Source organism: Mauremys mutica, chromosome 12 (assembly GCF_020497125.1).
Source record: "Mauremys mutica isolate MM-2020 ecotype Southern chromosome 12, ASM2049712v1, whole genome shotgun sequence".
NCBI classification, from domain to species: domain Eukaryota; kingdom Metazoa; phylum Chordata; order Testudines; family Geoemydidae; genus Mauremys; species Mauremys mutica.
The window spans coordinates 76212157-76233993 of record NC_059083.1 but is presented as its reverse complement, the minus strand read 5'-3'; the positions used below and the strand labels follow the sequence as shown (position 1 = coordinate 76233993).

The 21837-nt window shown below is 38.2% G+C and overlaps 1 protein-coding gene across 5 annotated transcripts in view; it reads right to left on the bottom strand.

The window, feature by feature from the left end:
* Window positions 1-21837, bottom strand: part of CEP112 (centrosomal protein 112) — a 271084-nt gene that overhangs the window by 247470 nt on the left and 1777 nt on the right. For all 5 annotated transcript variants that reach the window (XM_044984035.1, XM_044984036.1, XM_044984032.1 and 2 more), the window contains exons 2-5: window positions 19977-20095; window positions 16250-16440; window positions 14563-14732; window positions 407-503 (exon numbers count right to left, since the gene is read on the bottom strand). In XM_044984035.1, the coding sequence (XP_044839970.1) occupies window positions 407-503; window positions 14563-14732; window positions 16250-16440; window positions 19977-20076 (558 nt within the window). In that variant the 5' untranslated portion in view covers window positions 20077-20095. The remainder of the gene's footprint in view (window positions 1-406; window positions 504-14562; window positions 14733-16249; window positions 16441-19976; window positions 20096-21837) is intronic.

Here is a 21837-nt window from a genome sequence, read left to right as displayed (position 1 = left end):
AAAACAATCAGTCCAAAATTCAGCCCTTCAAAAGGTCAACTATCATTAAATGCAGCCAAAAAAGCCTCAGCAGTTTTCTTTAATCTATTATTGAAAAATACAAGATGACATCAACAGCAGTTAATTTGCCAAATTGTTTAATGGGAACAATGCAGATGACCAGCCTTGTTCTGCACTAAATCAGGGTCATCCACCTAGGACAAAGTGCAAGTAACCAATGTGAATTTTTTTTCAGCAGCTGCAGAGCACAGACTTCGGTGAGCTTCAGTCCTTCCCACTGCTGTTTGCTACATTTCTCTACCCGCACACAGGGATGACTTTTACAATTAGAAATGACAATTTTATGGGGCTACATAAAAATAATTCACTGAAACAAGATCAAATTTATTGCAAAAAAGTATCTTACAGGTGTCTGCATGGCACGGTTGTCCTCATCTGACCGGTGAGGTGGACTCATAGAATGTGACCTTAACGCTAGCTTCCCATTATACTTGTATCTTTCCCTGTAGTCACAAAACAGTAACAACCAGAATATAAAGAATTCACATCTAACAACACAGTGGACAGATATCTTGATCTCAAAATATTTTTAAAGTAATAGATACAGGAGAAAATATGTGAGGTTATGCAGATTAAAAATAAATTGGTTAACTGAATAAGAGGGAAAATGGTGTTTTTGTAGCATCTAAATTGAAACATTTGAAAATCAGTGGAAAGAGAAATAAATTTCTCAAATACTCTTAAAAAATAAATTCACAATATTTAACATATCATGTAATGCTATGTTATTTCAACATGTTTTCTTAGTTTCTCCTTGTTATATAGATATGGATGTTGGGTGATACGACAATTATTAATTTAGCTGGAATTTTATTCTTTACAATTGTGTATATTTTAATCCATTTATTCCTAAAGAAGATTTGCACTGGCCCAGTACAGTTAGGTTTTATTTTGTGATATTAAAAGATTGCATTTTCTAAAAATATCCAGATTTTGCTCCAGGAATAGAGTTTTTAACGTCAGAAGACATAGCCTAAAGTTGGAAGGGAAAAAACTTATTTGGAAGTGAATTGTTGATAATATAGAATATTAGAATTCTAACATCATGAACACAACTTCAATTAGACTTGTGCTCCTAATGCCCCTAGGTGCTTTTGGAAAACCACACCCTAAACTGATAATTGCATTGTACATTGAAGATACCTATCAAATTCCTGGGTCTCTACGTGAGAGACCAAGTAATTACTTTGGAACAATTTCCTAAGTTCAAGGGAAAAATAAGAAAAGGCTCCACATAATTAATGATGACTAAAGCATTTATGGCAGTGGAATAATATTCAGAAACAGAAAGGCTATATTATGAAGCAGCTTGTACTATTGGTGAGATAATTTTCAGTTGATGTCACGAGTAGGGTCACACTGATATGACAATTATCTTCCATTTATAGCACATTTCATCAGAAGGATCAAAGGGCTTGATAAAACCATACATAGAAATCATTTCATCCAACATGGAAGGGAAATTACACACCATCCATTATTCTTCTTTGAAGGTATCATTTGACTGGATCCCTGCTCTTTGGTCTCAGATCTCTTACACCAGACAGGTTCCGTAAGAGTTCCGCTAGTTCTTCAAGATTTTTAACTCCTTATGGCACTGGCAGTTCAGCTCTATTCAGAGCCCAACAGCTGGTAATTCAGTGCCTCAAGAACATTGTTTCAGCTCTTTGATGAGCAGGAAGCACAGAGTTCCCCAAACCCAAATGTTAAATGTGATAGCTGACAAACTAATATTTATGCTGTTTAGACAACCACTTGGGACGGGGATGGGACACTCTGCCAGTGGGTTTCACAGATATTTGCTGACATAAAAGGAATGGTGAGACTCAGAAGTCTTGGGTTCTATTCCAGGCTCTGGAAGGGAGTGTGCTCTTGTGGCACAGACTTTTCTGCCTGCTATCTGCCTATCCCCTTAGCTCACGTGAGAGAGGTCTGCGTGGTGGAGCTAAAGATTCCAACCCTGCAGATTACCCATGAGGGTGTTAATATGACACCACATGATGGAATTTGTATGTTCAGTTTCCTCTTTCAAAAACCTACGAAATTACATACAAAAAATTATTTAAAAAGAATATTACTACAGTTGCAAAGTCAAGCACTCAAAAACTAGGAAATGCCAGAATTAAGGTTGCCTTAACCTATATATCTGATGAGAAGGCAGGGCTTTGGAGCGGAGCCCGGAGCTGGAGCAGCTCTGGAGCAATGGAGCTGCAGGTTTTAGCCGAGCTGGAGCGAAGCCGGAGCACAGCTCCAAAGCCCTGCAAGAAGGGACATAAATGTGAAGACTAAATTCCAACTCTTAAAATCTTACATTTGGTCTGTGTTAAATTACAGCTATGAAACACGGACATCCAAAATATTGATAAGAAAGAAATTACAATCCTTTGAGTTATGGTGTTATAGAAGAAGTCTGAAAATATATCATGGATAGACCAAGTAACCAACAAAATAGTATGGGAGATGACTGAAACTCAGCAAATGCTAGTCAGAAATCTTATGAAAAGAAAGATTCAATTTGCAGGGCAAATTTTAAGAGGTTCAGCAGTCAATACATGTTACGGGTACTGGAAGAGAAAGCGGACGACAGAAAAACACTAAGCAGAAAAAGATGATCTTGGACAGAGAAGATGGTATAAATGGTGGATCAAAAGGATTATTTATCCACAAATTGATTAGCAGAGGATCATACAGAATGGGCTACCATGGTTGCAAACCTCCAGTAACGGAGATGCCACATAAGAGGAAGAAGAGTGTAAGCTTAATTCAGCCCCCTGTGTGTGTGCTTTATGATACAGTCTTTAATTACATGATCGCATACTAATTTTTTCACAGGACTCCTGCTTCATTCAATGTGAATGATGGACCTCCTCTGGAGCTGAATAAGGGCTGTCTTGTCTGTAAGATCCCTACCTGATTTGTTACAGAAGCTCGGAAGCTATGCAGTGAATGAGGCAGGAGTCTGCAGGAAGAGAAAGGGGAGTCTCATCCGTTGAACGTTGCCCTGGAGAACTGACTTCTATTCTTGCTTCTGCCACAGAGTTCCTACATGATGCCAGTCAAGTCACTTAAGACAAACTTTTCAGACGTGGTCATTAACTGTGTATACCTCACATACTGGATGCTCAACTTGACACCCTGCAGTCTGATTGACAAAAGGGCTGAGCACTCTCAACTGCAAATAAAGTCAATGGCAGCTACCCTCTGATCATATGAAGTGCTATATAATGCTAAATACTCTGAAAAATTAGGTCCTAGCTGTCTTTTTACCTTAATATTCCTTAGCCTCAGGTCTCCATCTGTGAAATGGAGATAAATAATACTGCCTCATCTCACAGGAGTCTTGTGAAAACAGATTCATTACTGTTTATGAAGCACTCAGATAATATGGTGGAGAATGCCATAGAGGAAATTAATAATTCTGTGTTCAGAGCACTCATTGAGGCAGGAGTCCTCTGGAAAAAAAAATAGTATGTGTTCATTTAATTAAAACTATCACAACACATATGCACAAAGGGGCTGAATTAAGGTTGCACGGCAGCTTAAATAACATTTGGGAAGTCTTTTGAGACCCTAAAATGAAACTGCTTATGAAATTCTTCCCTCTCACTCTTCCCCCTCCCTCGCGGTTCAGAAGGCCTGTGCAACACTTAAGACTTCTTAAGAGAAGTGGAACATTGGGCCTTTGCATGTCCTTTACACAGAGTTTTGTCTGATAATCGCAATGTATTACTGTTACTCCTGCAAAGAGTAGCATGGCATTTTTACCAAGGTAGTCAGTACCTCTATACTAGAAAGACAGAATATTAAGCAACAGAGGGCCCACTAACAGCAGTCAGACACTAATTCATCACTAACCAAGAAAAGATGCACACCCCATACTTATTCATTACCACCATTTCCTGCAGTACAATATGAATCAGGAGCCAAAAAAGACGAATAGAACTTTTAAACTACACTCAACATCTCACAATAAACATGGTCCTTTTTCTGAAACTATTACCCATCAAATTGTTCTGCCCCAGACAAAATATTAGGGTAATCAAAATATTTTTATTGTGCCCCTAATATTTGTTAAATCATATTTTTTTCATAACATTTTACCAGGTTGATAGAATCATAATAGTTATAACTGAAATGTCCAGTTTTATAATCAGTCATTTCTTTCACAAAAAATGTAGTGCTTACACATTTGTTTCTTAATTATGATTCAAGAGTTATAAATACATTAAAAAAAGATTTAATTCTATCATGAAAGATAAAAATGTTTTAGTCATCCAGCAGTATGAAAGTTTAAAAGGTGAAAAACACAGTCAAACTTATTTGAAAATAGAGACTTTAAATCATAGTTACTGTATGAACCTTCTACATAACGGTGACCAAAAACATCATCATTTATGACACTTGCATTAAGGAAGTCCTTCATAGAGGCAAAATTTCTATCCTGTTTTAATAATGGATTAAAACAACAAAAAACCCTTTGTTTAAAAATTAAACATTATTTAAATATTAAACATTAAATTTTCTTTTAATTGTTAAATAGATAATGAAGACAAGTTAGAAATGTATGTACTGTCTATTACATAGAGCTCCCATATGGCCCATGTCACAAATGATGTCAGCTTAAAGTAACAATAGCTTCTCTGCTTTTTACAACGCATATAACCCAACTTCCACAGCTCATGACTTCTTGCCATGGGAATGCCTAGAGTATCAATACAGATCTTGTATGTGCTGCTGAAATAAAAGTTGCTCTTTCAAAGGTTATTATACTAGAATACCTACAAAACAATGTGCTGCAGTGTTCTTATCACTGCAAGATTAGATACCTGGACTATAGATTGGGAGAAAAAATATAAACAGGAAATTAGGGAAAAGACACACAGAAAACACTCTCCTTTCAAACAGTATGTATATTTCCAGGATGAGGTCTAAATACCGCAGGAAGGAATAACCTTTTGATATTGCAGTAGTGCCTAGAGGCTGCAATCAAGATCAGGGCCCCACTGTGCCAGGTAACGTATGAACACAAAGGGAGAAGCAATCCCTACCTCCAAGAACTTACAACCTTGTTTGATTTCTTGCTATCACTGAGGATGAATGAATCCATAAGATGGAACTCTGCTTGCATGGCTATTTCTAGGCCCTAGCACTAGCCCTAGCCACACTGAAGAACTAAGGCAGCTCACAAATAAACACATGGAATATAACATTTAAATTCAAGTTAGGGCCATAGAGAAGGCACATGAGGGAAAAGGAAGAAAAAAGGTGAAAATAGCAAGATCAGTGGTTGTACACCAAGGATTGTGCAAACTTTAAGGGCTCTTATCTTTCCTCCTCTTATTTCTCATAGACAAGACAACAGATGTAAGATTTTAGAATAGACTCGAATGCAGTGAAGTAGATTATTTGGTAAACAATTTTGAGGCAGGCATTCTAAACATAATGGGCAGCACAAAATAAGGTATGGGAACTGTAAGAGAAGGAAAAGACACAAGCATTGAGGCTGGCATCACTACAGAGCACAAGAGTGGAAGAAAAGCTACAAGAGAGCAGGTCAGAAACATAAGCACATGCTGACCACTGTAAAATCTAGAAGGCAAAGACAAGAAGTTTGAAATTAATGTTGCGTTTCATGGGGAACCAGTAATTTAAAGGGTGGGCGTGGAGAGTAACATGGTCAAACCAGAAATGTTTTGCGAGTTTCATTTCATGTCTGCCTCATTGACTGGACGGGGTAGGGATAGTCCTGAAAAGGACAAGACTGTAGTATTTAAGCAAGAAGATGATTAGGGCATTGACAAGAACTTTGTCCACCAGATAAGAAAGGACAGGGTGTATTTTTAGAACAAACGTGGAGTAAAAAGTGTCAGAACTGTATATGTGAAGGAAAGGGAGAGATGAAAATAAGTCTCATCTTATGGGCTCAAGTTACAGGCAGAATGGATATAATCTAGATCATAATGGAGAATAGAAGTAAAGAAGAGGATCTGGGAGAAAGAATTATAAGCCTGTCTTTGGCCATGTTAAATTTGAGATTATAGAGAAGAATCTTTCTATGTACAGTGCAAATCCATTCACATTAAGATAAAAATATATCGCCTTAATCAATGTACCTACTAACAAATAGCCACGTACTATTAATGTCAAGTCAGACTATTAAAATACCTTACATTTTTTCCCTCCCAGCAAAAAATTCAGCTGTGAGTTATGCCAAGAGATGCTGAGATGAATTAAGTGTTTATGAAGAGAGACAATTGTTGGATGTACAGTATAAATTAGTCACTTCTATGAAAATTGAAACACAAACCAACTTTCCATGAGGAAAACAGTCCCAGCTTTCATCTAAGCAGCAGGGAACATTGAAATGTACCAACTGGAGCGTACCTTTCTTCTGGCATCAGTAAATATCAATAAAGTGTGAGGATAAACAATAGTGATTGCAGTGCAGCGAATGGTTTGGATAAACAAAAACTAGGAGGAAAAAGAACAAAAGGAATATAAAAATGCAAAGATTGTCTCCAGTGAGTCATAACATTCCTTCCCTTAACAGAATTTTATTCTGCCAGGATTTATTTTATATTGCAAGACAACAAATCTTTATCTGTATGTAAATCTATACTTTATCTCAATACAGGCTGTTTCTTTTCAGGTTATGTGATGGCTAGATAAAGCTTCAGGTAAAAAAAAAAAAAAAAAACAGATGTCATGTTGAATCCTACCCACAAAAGATTACTCAAGTATTTTAAAACTGGAAAAGTGTGTTCACATATACTTAGGCACCTCTGTTATTTTTAAGTGGACCTTAAAAAAGAAGCAGCGTTGCTCAGTTTTATAAGTAGAAGCTTTGAAAAGGGCTCTCTCTAAGGGTACGTCCATACTACCCGCCCGGGTCGGCGGGTAGCGATCGACTTCTCGGAGTTCGATATATCGCGTCTCATCTAGACGCGATATATCGAACTCCGAATGCGCTCCCGTCGACTCCGGAACTCCACCACCGCGAACGGCGGTGGCGGAGTCGACGGGGGAGCCGCGGACTTCGATCCCGCGCCATCAGGACGGGTAAGTACTTCGAACTAAGGTACTTCGAGTTCAACTACGCTATTCGCGTAGCTGAACTTGCGTACCTTAGTTCGAACTCCCCTCCCCCCAGTGTAGACCAGGCCTTAGTGGGACTGTTGCTTAGCCTTAAATCAAACCATACAGGACATAAGGGGGAGTCCCTTTGCAGTCTTCCCTGTTCACCTCTGGAAGTAGTAGACAACGGTGCTATTTCCCCCTCCCCTGCCAATGCAGGTCGATAGGGAGTGGCCACAGCCTTGATTCCAACTTCTTCACCCCCAGACACCAGCCAGGACAGTGGGCTGGCATAAGAAGAGGAAGTAATTTTTACTGATAAAGGAGAGTAGCAAATGATTTCCTACTAGGAACCAGGTGGGAGAAAATGTGGGTTCCTCCTGGGGTGGTACAACACAACAGGACTGGTTTTAAAGCATAATCTAGATGTCTATAAACAACATCTACTAATTCAGTTTGAAAGGTCAGATTTCTATTAAAATCTAACTATACAATACTAGTTTAAATCTACCCTCCCAATTTTTGACATGAAGACCTCTCTTGTCCCGTCAAGTTCTGCATTACCCAATCCCACTCTGGCAAAAAAAAAAAAAATCTGACAATCTGCATTTATTTTATAAATGTAACAGGTAAGTAGGTTCCTAGGAAAAACAGCCATTTCCATAAGCAAAATAGCATATACACAAACAGTACAAAAATAACAGAGTACAGCAGGCCAACAAGTCCTCTTTTACTCTGATTTTTAAAAGGGGGGTGGTAATCTTGGGTTATGTTACTCAAACCTGAGTTTTAGTTGCTCTCAAAACCATAATTCATAAACATCTTTCTTTGAAATAAATGGCTTATTTTTAAAATGTCTTCAGAAACTGCTACAGTCTACCTGTAAGAATTAAATTACCAATAGTAGGATAACAGAATATTAATCAAAGCTAAAACATAAAACATAATCCACATAGGTCACATTAATAAACATTCTCCAGCACAAAGAAAAGTAGGGTTTGCTTTATTACATAAAATGGAAGAAGATCGCCATCTGCTGGCCATTACAATAAATTGCAGAGGCGCCACGAAACACACTGAAAAAGGTTCACACTTTTAATATTTATTTACTGAGCACTGACAGCAAGTTCACCACTGTAAAAACAAAGGAAGACATGTAACAAAGTAATAGAGACACATTATACATCAACTATTCCCATGAAATATTGTTTCTTTTTACAGATAACAAAGCTTCATTTGGCCCTTCCTTACCCCTTGCATAGCTCAAATGTTTTAAATATTTTCTCTTTTATACTCAGTTTATGTGAAGTGGAAACTCTCTTTATGAATTTAACACGTAACTCAGAAGAACTGCCAAGTGTAAAAGTAACCCAGGTTTTCTCCTCCATTTTTATTCCTCTTCAAAAACGTAATGCACAAATTAAAGTTTTTCCCCCCCACAAAATAGATGTGTTCTTTGAATGAGTACCCACTTCTAGAAGTGAGTATCTTGTGCTTTTGATTGCCTGCTAGCCACTAGCTGCAGACTAACGCTACACTGCCAAAGCACACAATTCATGATCATGCTTTACAGGACAACATGTATTTAAAGCACTTGGAACAGAGGAATGTGATCGGGAACAGTCAACATGCCTGACCAACCTGATTGCCTTCTATGATGAGATAACTGGCTCTGTGGATATGGAGAATGCAGTGGACCTGACATACCTTGACTTTAGCAAAGCTTTTGATATGGTCTCCCACAGTATTCTTGCCAGCAAGTTAAATAAGTATGGACTCAATGAATAGACTACCAGGTGGACAGAAATCTGGCTAGATTGTCGGGCTCAACGGCTCCATGTCTAGTTGGCATCTGGTATCAAGCGGATTGCCCCAGGGGTCGGTCGTGGGGCTGGTTTTGTTCTACATCTTCACTAATGATCTGGATGATGGGATGGATTGCACTCTCAGCAAGTTCGCAAATGACACTAAGCTGGAAGGAGAGGTAGATAGGCTGGAGGGTAGGAATAGGATCCAGAGGGACCTAGATAAATTGGAGGATTGGGCCAAAAGAAATCTGATGAGGTTCAACAAGGACAAGTGCAGAGTCCTGCACTTCAGATAGAAGAATCCCATGCAACGCTACAGGCTGGGATCCGACTGCCTAAGCGGCAGTTCGGCAGAAAAGGACCGGAGGATGACAGTGGACGAGAAGCTGTGTGCCCTCGTTGCCAAAAAAGCTAACGGAATATTGGGCTGCATTAGTAGGAGCATCAAGGGAAGTGATTATTCCCCTCTATTCGGCACTGGTGAGGCCACATTTGGAGTATTGCGTCCAGTTTTGCCCCTCCCCCCACTACAGAAACGATACAGACAAATTGGAGACAGTCCAGCGGAGGGCAACGAAAATGATTAGGGGGCTGGGGCACATGACTTATGAGGAGAGGCTGAGGGAACTGGGCTTATTTAATCTGTAGAAGAGAAGAGCGAGGGGGGATTTGATAGCAGCCTTCAACTACCTGAAGAGGGGATTCCAAAGAGGATAGAGCTAGGCTGTTCTCAATGGTGGCAGATGACAGAACAAGGAGCAATGGTCTCAAGTTGCAGTGGGAGAAGTTTAGGTTGGATATTAGGAAACACTATTTCACTAGGAGTGTGGTGGAGCACTGGAATGGGTTACTTAGGGAGGTGGTGGAATCTCCATCCTTAGAGGTTTTTAAGGCCCGGCTTAACAAAGCTCTCGCTGGGATGATTTGGTTGGGGTTGGTCCCGCTTTAAGCAGAGGGTTGGACTAGATGTCTCTTCTAACCCTAATCTTCTATGAAGGTGCAATTCTACTCTGAAAAGTGGCTTTGAAAAAAAATGTCATAATGGAGTTCCACATTTACTGTCACAATTTTAATATTGAATTTGCTCAATTTAGAAGTAGAATGAGGCTTATTTATTTACCATCATGGCAAACACAGACTGAGATCTGAAAATTATGTTATGCTCTTTTTGCATCACGTATCTTCACTTGCTGTAAAGATTCCAAGGCCAAATGTTGCTCTTTAGTTACACCCATGCAACCACGTTGTCCTCAGAGGATATCATAGGATCATAGAAGATTAGGGTTGGAAGAGACTTCAGGAGGTTCTAGTCCAATCCCCTGCTCAAAGCAGGACCAACCCCAACATAATCATCCCAGCCAGGGCTTTGTCAAGACGGGCCTTAAAAACCTCTATGGATGGAGATTCCATCACCTCCCTAGGTAACCCATTCCGGTGCTTCACCACCCTCCTAGTGAAATAGTATTTCCTAATATCCAACCTAGACCTCCCACACCTCCCTACTCCTCAGTGTCATCTGTGCAACTTTGTTTCCTGTTGTTGCACAGGCTTAACTAGATGCATAATCTGGGCAGATGGCCTGGCACGTAGAATTTAGTTAATGATTCTTCTGCTGATGTGCAAGTCAGAAAAAGCAACAGTTTCATACTGCCTGAACTGGGTTGATTCTGCAGGGATAACAGCAGTAAAAGGTTTCCCCCCTCTCAAGTAAGAAGATATAGTAAGCAAGCAAGCAAGCAAGCAAGCAGATATCTGAATACACACAGAGACCAGATCTAATGAGTAAGGGGGTGTCATTTTTACAATCACTTAACAGACTGCATGGAACTTTAGAGGGATTCTCAGGTACCAGATCCAACATCTGTCTTCTTAGTAGCCACAACAGCTGCCAGCTATGGTCTAGAAATATATCTTAGTGTTATGTAGAACACAGAAGATTAAAATGAGGTAACGACTCTCCACCACCACACATCCCCGTGCAGTTGCATAGGACGTATCTGGACCTTGGGTCCAGATATGAGTAGAGAGAAGGGGTTGTGCTCCCTGATATTCCTCCCTGCAAACAAGTCAGAGGAAAGAGAAAAGGAGTGGGGGAAAGGAGGGCTGAAAGTAGATGGAGGTATGGCTCCAGCCCACATCCCCCACACACTGACTACCAGAGTGGGTTGGATGCAAGAGGGGAGGAGTATGCTGCATCTTGCACAGTGCTAATGCAACATATTTCAACCCCATTCAACCCCACTCTGAGAATAAAAGGGGAGCTAAAGAGGAATCATGTCTCAGAGAGGCATCTCTAAAGCCCAAAGCCTTTCTGGTTCTATTTTTAGGGTGGCACAGCTACACACCACCCCATATTCAAGGGTGGCCAAGCCTAAAAGGTTAATTGAGCCATATGTATTTTATTTTCCTTTTCTAGTTAGACATTTCTTTTTGGGAAGAAGTGTCAAGATGTATGACAAAACCTAGAAGAGTAACATGGAAGTGCCGGGACTCTCACGGCAACTACTGATATTCTGCATCTATGCTTGGCATCTACACTCAAGATAAGAAGTCCATATCAGTGAGCATAAGCGAAGGCAACCGAAAGACCAACTAAGAGTATCAAATGTGATACATGTGTTATCTCAGGTTTAATGGACATTAAGACATTCCCAAAATTTAAGTCACTGTTAGAAGGACGTGAAGCCATCTGGTAAAATGTTTAGCCCCTAAGTGACTGACTTAGGAGCCAAAAATCATGTTTACTTTTCTATAGACTTTCAATAAGACTTCTGAAAGTTTTACTCCTATAAATTTGTGCCTGGATTAAAAAAAAGTAGCCTCCACAGGCAAAAACATTTGACTTAAGATGAGAGAAAAATAGTGGATTTAAAAACCAAAGGCTCAGTGGTGTGCAAATGAATGAGAACTGTTAATCATCTAAATATAAATAATGTGTGTGTTCAGTGCCTCTGAAAATTGGGTATCTAGTGTGAAATCATGGCCCTACTGAAATCAATGGCAAAACACCCACTGAAGTCAATGGAGTCAGGATTTCACTCCTAACTGTAAGCATCCAGACTTGAAAATTGTGGCCAATCTTTGCTATCAGAGCATAGCCACTTTTGAACTACTGCACTGAGAGAAAATGTCTGCTAGCAGAACACAGGAGGATGTTCCAAAGTCTTACACAGGATTTATACACGAAAGAGCTACTTAACAGAGCCCCAAGAAAAAGACTTCAAAAAGACTGCATCTTTAATAATAAAAAATAAAAAAGGGCTAGCACACAAACAGCATAATCTAAAATGTCATTAGAAATGCCTCACATACAAAAAGGTCTAAGTAAAGGAAGATTTTATAAAGTGATCAAAAACACACTAAGAGGGAAAAATCTTTTAAGATTAAAAGAGGTTTTTTCAAAGGACAAGTAGAAGTGGTTGTAAAATTTATGAGGCGGCATTAAACTTCAGTTCCAATTTGCAATAAATTATTCACTATAAAAATACACGTGTGAAATAAAAGTTTCTTGTGCGCTTTTCTGTTTGTTTAGCAGGTTTTATATTTATTAATTTGTACTGGATCAACTGGAGGAGATAAAACTACACCAGTTGACATCTCAAATATTACCTCATCCTCATATGTCTGGTTAAAGGAAGAGCTACAGATTTAGGGAAGACTGCAGAAGAATTTGCAGTTTGAAGAAGAATACAGCCCAGAATAGCATGCTTCCTTACATGCATGAATTAAATATAAGGGAAACATAAGTAAATCTATTTTTCTAACAGAGAACGTATCAATAAAAACAAATCCAAAAGACATTTCTAGTCAAAACATCACATTTGCCAAGGTAATCAATTTGCTAAAAGAGAAATGTAAGTTTTATATTTAGTTCATTAAGAAAAGTCAGGTTAGGCACCCAGAGATCTGATAGCTGATCAATACTCTCAGCAACTCCAAGTGTCGATCTGGAGACCTGACTGTAATTCAGCGAGCTGTTCCCAAAGCTCCTAAACTGATTATATTAAAAAGTTTCCTGCAGAAGTCAACTAATCAACTGTTTTTCCATATTACTAAGCTATCCCTCACATCAGTAGATTGTTTGTTCCTTTTCCACGTTCACTGTTTAGTTAAAACTATTTTCCAGTGACATGGACAAAAGAGCTTTCACACAATAATAAATAGGACTATAAAATATTATTAAATTATACGGCAAAAAGCTCAGAGCACAAAACAAACTGAAGACAGAAGTAAGATCAACACAATATACACATCTTGTTAAATTTTATATAATGTCATAAGATTCCTGTTCTAAAACATATACCATATTTTGATCAGTAACATCCTAAAAAATTGCCCAGAACCAGTGTATTCCCCAAGATCCCGAATCTTGGGAGACCTACAAGAGAAACTTGCACTGATTCCAAGGCCCCTCCTTGACTCTGCCTGTATGACTCCATTGGATCTGCCTACTTCCACCTAAAGTCCTAATCTAGGCATCCAAAGTTAACTCCCTCTGAGGCCTTGGGCTTTTCAGTTCAGTGTACCTATCTGTCAAATTATATAAAATATTCACTTACACACATCGCAAGAGGGTTGTGAAGATTTTCTGATCTCTAAAGGCTTTCAAGAATGCACTTATCAGAGGTGGAGTAGGCACCTCCCCATCTATAGTTAAGGTTGACCAACACTTTCTATTATAAGACCCTGCTTTCAGTTGCTTATAAAACACTTTGCGAAACTTTAACCATTCAGGCTGAAATTTTCCTTGCTGGCTGTCTGCTTTAGGCTGAATGTTGGGTTTTTTGTTTTTTTTTTACTTCAGTAAAAACCGTTCAACTGTTTCTCAGAGCAAGATTAGGAAAAATAAATTGTTTTGCCCATGTGAATAAAAATTCTTACAATTATTTTGCTGAGAAGTTCTAGCACCTCCATGCTTTGGATCAGGGACCTAAAATTGGCAGAGAGGACACACTGGTTTAAGGGATGTACCTTCTGCCATCTCTGTGATCTCCATCAAACTGCCCAAATATAGCCAAATTATAAGCTTCTCAAAAGTTTCAGTTTGCACATGCTCAGTAGAGACTTGTTAGAATTTGGCTGCTAAATTTCCTAAGAGTCTGCACTGAGCATGCTCCGAGTCCAGGGCTCCTGCGGAGGGCAGGCTTTTCCCTGCAATTGCTCTTCTTGGCTGTAGAAACCACTGTGAAGCCAGGCACAGGAACTGAAAACAAGGAGACACTCTCCTGTGCTTCTTGATGCTCAGGGTACGAGGAGGAAGAGGAAACAAAGTGATTTGAATACCTGGCGAAGGGAGAGGAAGGAGAGGGAGGATTGCAGAAGCCAGAGGGTGGGAGAGAGGGGAAGGCAGGAAAATTGAATCGTAGCAGTGGAGAAGGGAAAATAATTTGTGATAATGTAATTAAAGACTATCATGGTGCTTACTCACAAAGGGCCGAATTAACATTGTACAGGCAACCTTAATACTGACACTTCCAGACTTTTGAGTGATTGATTTTGCAACCTTAATGTTTTTTAACATATTGTTATTATACACAAAAAACTAGCACTTTATAGTAAGATTATGTCCAATTCGACATGTTAATAAGCATTATTTATAGATCCGATTTTGAATTCTTACCTGTGTACAAATGGTGATGCTACCAAAGCTGACTCTTCTCTAGAAGAGAATTTCCATGATTCCTCTAATTTTGATTCACTTGTTCCTAGTTCTCCCATGACCCAGTCAGGTAAAGCTTCTGGGCTACCACTCTGTGCTCTCGTTGAATTTGGTTCATCAAAATAGATTGACTATATTTAAAAAAAAAAATTGAAGATCCGGTTAGTCAGAAAAGATTAACATTGTAAAGATCTAGATAAAAAAAAACAACCCAGGAATATATGCACCCTTCTTTATCATCATTATCATCATCATCACTTGCTGGTTTGGTAGCAGCATAAAGAATGCAATTCCATTCCAAGTAAAGTCAAAGGGAGTTTGCCAATAAGTTCAATGAATGCATGCTTAAAATAGGGGGCCAAGAATACTGAGTCCTGGATATAAGGGAAAATAGTTATAAGTTTACATAGCACTTATTACCACAGAACATCTTTGCACAGCCTGTATTCCTGATCACTAACAAAACTGTTCTATGAATAGTGTCATAAATTGCTAACTTGCTCTGAAGAGCAGGATCAGGCTTAGCTACATACCATGTTAGGAACCAGTTAGGGACCAACCTTCCTGTATTAATCAAGCACCTTATGATCCAGATCCAACTGCCTCTTCCAATAGTAAGATTCACAGCCCAATACTTCAACCCCAGCATTCCCATTACCTTGGGGCCCTGCTCCATCCTCATGAAGCCATCCTCAACACGCAGAGAGAACATTGTTTTGAAATATTTAAAACATTGTTCTAAAACATTAATTGGTTTTTAGTTTTGGGCATTAAAGTTGGGGAGGGAAGAGGAAAGAACAAACGGGGGGGAAAAAAAAACTTTTTATGACCTAAGGGATCAGAGATGGTTAGTTTAGTATAGAAAATCAATATTTTTTCAATCCAATCATCAATTTATTATTGTGTAACCCAAACATATATAAAATTCAAAGAACCCTTCAAAACCAAAAATTGGGTAGCAATACCACTGAGTAACACCAAAAAGCTAAATGCATTTTACAATACTAATAAATTAAAGAACTGATTTTCAGAAGTGCTCAAGTCAAAGGGAGCAGCAGAATGTTCAGAATTTCTAAAAGTCAGGCCCTACCCTTCACAACGCCCATGTGAGCCATTATCCCCATACACACTTTTTTTTTTAAATGTACATGTAGAGTATTTAATTGATTTACCCATCTAAGTCTGTAACAAAGCCAGGAATACACAGCCCTAAGCTTCAAGCACAAGACTCTCTTTCCTTTCACTATACCAATTTGAAGTTTAAGTCTAGCTTTGAAAATATTGATTATGTCCCTTTAAACATATTTTAAGTTATCTGTAAATATCAGTTAGCAACTTAATCAGATATCATCAAAAAGGTATGTTTCCACGCTTTCTGAACTTCTATTTTATTTGAAGAAGAAAACAAAACAGGTCACATAAAAAAAATTCACAAAGACCTAGAAATCTGTTTGCCAACTCCAGTTACAAATTATTAATGGAACCACAGTACAAGTTGTAGGCCAACATTCGCTCCTTGCAATTCCACTGAAATCACTGCAGAATTTGATTCCATCTGTAACCAAAAGTGAATACTTAAATATATAATTTTAACTACATTTATGAACTACTCAAGTTTGTTCTCCATAAAAATGAAATAAATACCCACCATATATGAAGGCAAGGTTCTCAGTATTCCAGGTTCAGGTTTATGTGTAAAAGGGCCTTCTAGAACTCCTCGTTTCAGCATATGCAGCAACAATTTTGCATACAAGTTCCGATTCTTTCTACCCATAATTCCTGCACCTGCTCCTGAGGGCTCGCAGAGTTTTTTAATCCAGAGCGCACATCTCTGACGTTCTAGAAAAATACATTCCATTACAATAGACTTTCTCAGAAAACAGAACAAACCTAAGAGCAGCAGAAGTTATGAAAGAACTACAGCATAACTTTGTAGACATCTCTCTCTTCAACCAAGAATTTAAGTTTTGCACAAAGGAAGTTTTAAGGTAGAACATGAAATTTTACAAGGATGTGTATATTTTTCATGGAAAGGAACTTCAGGTCAAACAAAACACAAATGGAAAAATATAATTTATCCACTAAAATATCACAGAAAAAGAAAATTGAATTCCGTACTAACTTTAAGAAGAGTGCCATAGAAATACTTCCATGCTATACAGCTCAAAACATATACTTTAAATTCAATTTGAAAATTTATAGACAGCCTGTGCAGTCAGATCATGGACAACTAGTGTTATGTACTCCCAGAGTACTGTATCACTTAAAGTTTATCTTGCTTTCTGAACCAGCTTCAATTTCTGAGTTGACCTAGGGTACAGTCCCATGCACACTGCAGTAATCTAATCTTTCTTTGACAAAGTAGTAAGGTTCACATCCAAAAGAGAGTCTCAGTCTCCTATCAGGCATATATGAGTTAAAACCCTCCTCAACACTGTGGTTTGTGATATTCTAACATCAGCTTGCTACCCAACAACAACCCAAATGTGCAAACTCTAGCTACAAATAGCAGGCACATATCCTCAATAAATATAATCTTCACCATAATTTCTAGTTGCTTATCCCCAACATTAACAGCAGCACCTCAGTCTTATCCAGATGGATGACAACTAGCTGGTTGAAACTCAATGCCCCCAACTCCAAGTGAGACACTGAGCCAAATGTTTGGCAGCACTTAGCTGGGTTATGTACAATAGAGAAGTAAAGTTAAGTATCATCAGTCTACTGAAATTGCTGCAAGCCATACCCTCCCAATGTCCCCATGTACATGCTGTACATGAAGGGAGAAAAGACTGAACTGTGTGAAATGCTATATAATAGCATGCTTTAGGTATGAGGAACAATTTTCCAACATCACTCTCTCAAGGTGGCCAGCAAGGAAGAAATAGATTTACCCAAAAGCACCCTTGCATTCCCCCAGTGCAAGCCATAGGAAAACCAAAACCAGCTCACAACTGAGGACAACTGAATCATCCAGCAGTATCAACATACACACACGCACTCGGTCTTCATCCCTCACTAAGAGGTTATCTTCTACAAACACAATTACTGTCCTGTTCCCAGAACTGTACAAGGATACAAGTGTCAAGGAAATCTGATGCTTCTGGATTATCACAGCTCTTCCCATAAACTACCAAATATGGAAGATTAAATACAGTACTAAATGATAACCAGACTGAAAGGATCAAATGTTACTTTCTTGAGCCAAGACTACAGACTAACCTCCTTAAAAGAAGATGGCACCCTGCCCCCCCTCTTCCAACAATGAGCTTAGTTCTTCCCTGACGACATTTGCCAGTCAGGAACAAGGAAACAAAGCAAAAAGTTCTCCCAACACCTTTAGTATCTCAGTAAATGGCCAAATGTATGGTCACATCTGAGAACAAAGAATGTAAGCTATTCTTACAGGATGGGAGACGCTATCCAGGAAGCAGTGACGGAAAAAGACTTGGGTCATTGTGGATAATCAGTTAAACATCAGTTCCCAGCACAACATTGTGGCCAAAAGGGGTAATGTAATCTTTCAATGTATAAGTAAGGGAATATTGAGTAAGAGTGCTGAGGTTATATTACCTCTGTATTTGGCACTATTGCACCTGCTACTGGAATATTGCATCCAGTTCTGGTGTCCACAATTCAAGAAGGGTGTTGATAAATTGGAGAGGGTTCAGAGAAAGCCTTATAGTGAGAGACTCAACAAGCTCAACCTATTTAGCTTATCAAAAAGAAATGTAATGGGTGATTTGGTCACAGTCTAGAAGTATCTACATGAGGAAAATATCTGATAGTAGAGGGCTCTTCAATCTAGCAGGCAAAGCTATGGCCAATGGCTGGAAGAAGAAGCTAGACACATTCAGACTAGAAATAAAGCACAAAATTTTAAGAGTGAAGATACTTAATCATTGGAGCAACTTCCCAAGTGTTGTGGTGGATTCTCCAACACTGGAAAGTTTTAAATCAGGATTGGATATTTTTCTAAAAGATTCTAGTTCAAGCATGGCTATTGAATCAAGAGTTAATACAGGGAAGTCATATGGCCTGTGTTATGCAGGTCAGACTGGATGATCACAATAGTCCCTTCTGGCCTTAAACATCTATGAAACATCACTGGCCTAAACTCAGCCACATAAAATTTATCTTTCATTCCCTCCAGATACAGCCCCCATTCCAAAATCCACTCATTTTTCCTGTAATCAGAAATTTCTTTGCAGAGGTACTCAAATCAGCCAAGACATGAAGCCAGCTTATTTAACTAACATGAATATCACCCAAAACTAAAAACAAACAAAACAAAAAAGTGTAAGAATTCATAAAATCCTTTATGACTGTTATGTAGCTTCAACCAAGACTTCCCCCAACACTGTCCTAGATTAAGCAGGAGGGGAAACTGCTATCAACCAAAGCAGCCTGTGAGGGCAAAGCTGGAGAAGAAGGCTCCTAGCACCCTTTATTGATTGCTGAAGATAAGAGATTATTAATACATACTATCAAACCCTAGTAGGAACAGTGTTTTCCCTCAGGACTTTCCAGAAGAGTTCTGCTTCCATTAGCCTTTTCAGGACAGCCCTTCACCTAAAAGGAAAGGTGTGTGCCAGCCTGAGAACATGAGATAATGGTGGATCCAAGGAAACAGTTTAATTTTCAAATGGACAAAAAGAGAGACATTCCAGAACTAATTTCTGTAGATTCATATTTATGCTTAGTTTACAGGGTTCTACTATTATAGAAACAATTTTGAGTATTAGTCAGTCTCAATTCCAGAGAAGAATATTCCCTCTAATGTCTGCTTCAAAGGTAAAATAAAAATTGTTGTATTGAAAGTAATCTGATTACAGCATCATTTTGAAATGAAAACCTACTCATAATACATCACTCCTTAGCTGATACTTGTACTAGTAGTTTAAAAAGTTCCAGCACTGGATTTATTTCTTTTTATAAACATAATTGTATCTTGACAGATTGGTCTCTAAAAAAATGCTTGCAATTTTATAATGGCATAATCTCCAAGACAAAGCCTATTTTAGTTTTAATTTCCAATGAATTCATTAATTGGAAAATACAGGAATTAATATATTTATGCAAAAGTACATTTACGTCATCAAAATAAGAAGGATGAGCTTGAATAAACAGTATTAACAAAAGGTGCTTAAAAGATAACCTAAAAATCAACTTTAAAAGTTGTGCACATATGATGATGCACTCTGCAACATTAGGTTTGTGGTACTTAATTTGTTATTTAGCAGAATGCATTTACAAATGCATACAGATGTCATTATTTTACACTCGAGATTCATAATATACCAAGATTCTGTAGTAAAACTAGAGTATTTCTGATTGTTATGTTTATTTACATGCAAATTCATAGCACAGTTTACCTGATTTATGTGGTAATTTTAGCACAAACGGCTTCATATCTACAACATAGTGATCAAATTCCGCATCCAACTTCTCCCATGTTTCCTCTTCACTACTCATTGTGCACTTAACAGCCAACCTGCAAAATTTAAATTGAAATAGAGATTACTATTAATCTACTTAATATCTAAATGCAAATACTAACTTTTTGAGCTACCTAAAAAGAACAAACAATAATATAGCTATTTCATTAGCACTAAATTCTCACACACACCTTTGCAAAGAGCTAACACTCCGGATAAGTTTGTCAAACAATATGTTTGTTTGATTTTGGAATGCTTATTGGAGAGAGAACAATAAACACATAAAAAAAACATCTGGCAAGATACAGGTCATAAATAAACCCATCTTATTACTCCCTAAAAGCTATTAAACAACTAATATTCATCCAGAAAAAATAGCTTTTCCTACTTGGAAGTCAGTGACAAGATACCACTTACAAATGAAAACAATGTGGAAAGCAGGAAGAACAATATTACAAATAATATTTTGATAAAAAGTTATTTGGGAACAGAAGATATAGCTAAAATACAACACTTGTACATTTTTAAAAACAGTGATTTACTGATAAATTGTTGGGCAACAGTCAACATGGTTTCTGTAAAGGGAAATCATGTCTTACTAATCTATTAAGAGTTCTTTGAAGAGGTCAACAAACATGTGGACAAGAGGGATGTTGACTCCTTCAAAGACATAATATACTTAGATTTCCAGAAAGCCTTTGACAAGGTCCCTCACCAAAGGCTCTCATGTAAATTAAGTTGTCATGGGATAAAAGGGAAGGTCCTTTCATGGACTGAGAACTGGTTAAAAGACAGGGAACAAAGGGTAGGAATAAATGGTAAATTCTCAGAATGGAGAGGGGTAACTAGTGGTGTTCCCCAAGGCTCAGTCCTAGGATCAATCCTATTCAACTTATTCATAAATGATCTGAAAAAAGGGGTAAAAAGTGAGGTGGCAAAGTTTGCAGATGATACTAAACTGCTCAAGATAGTTAAGATCAAAGCAGACTGTGAAGAACTTCAAAAAGATCTCACAAAACTAAGTGATTGGGCAACAAAATGGCAAATGAAATTTAATGTGGATAAATGTAAAGTAATACACATTGGAAAAAATAACCCCAACTATACATACAGTATGATGGGGGCTAATTTAGCTACAACGAATCAGGAAAAAAGATCTTGGAGTCATCGTGGATAGTTCTCTGAAGACATCCACACAGTGTGCAGAGGCAGTCAAAAAAAGCAAACAGGATGTTAGGAATCATTAAAAAGAGGATAGAGAATAAGACGGAAAATATATTATTGCCCTTATATAAATCGATGGTATGCCCACATCTTGAATACTGCCTACAGATGTGGTGTCCTCATCTCAAAAAAGATATACTAGCACTAGAAATGGTTCAGAGAAGGGCAACTAAAATGATTAGGGGTTTGGAATGAGTCCCATATGAGGAGAGATTAAAGAGGCTAGGACTTTACAATTTGGAAAAGAGGAGACTAGGGGGGGATATGATAGAGGTATATAAAATCATGAGTGATGTGGAGAAAGTAGATAAGGAAAAGTTATTTACTTCTTCCCATAATACAAGAACTAGGGGCCACCAAATGAAATTAATGGGCAGCAGGTTTAAAATAAATAAAAGGAAGTTCTTCTTCACACAGTCAACTTGTGGAACTCCTTGCCTGAGGAGGTTGTGAAGGCTAGGACTATAACAGTGTTTAAACGAGAACTAGATAAATTCATGGAGGTTAAGTCCATTAATGGCTATTAGCCAGGATGGGTAAGGAATGGTGTCCCTAGCCTCTGTTTCTCAGAGGG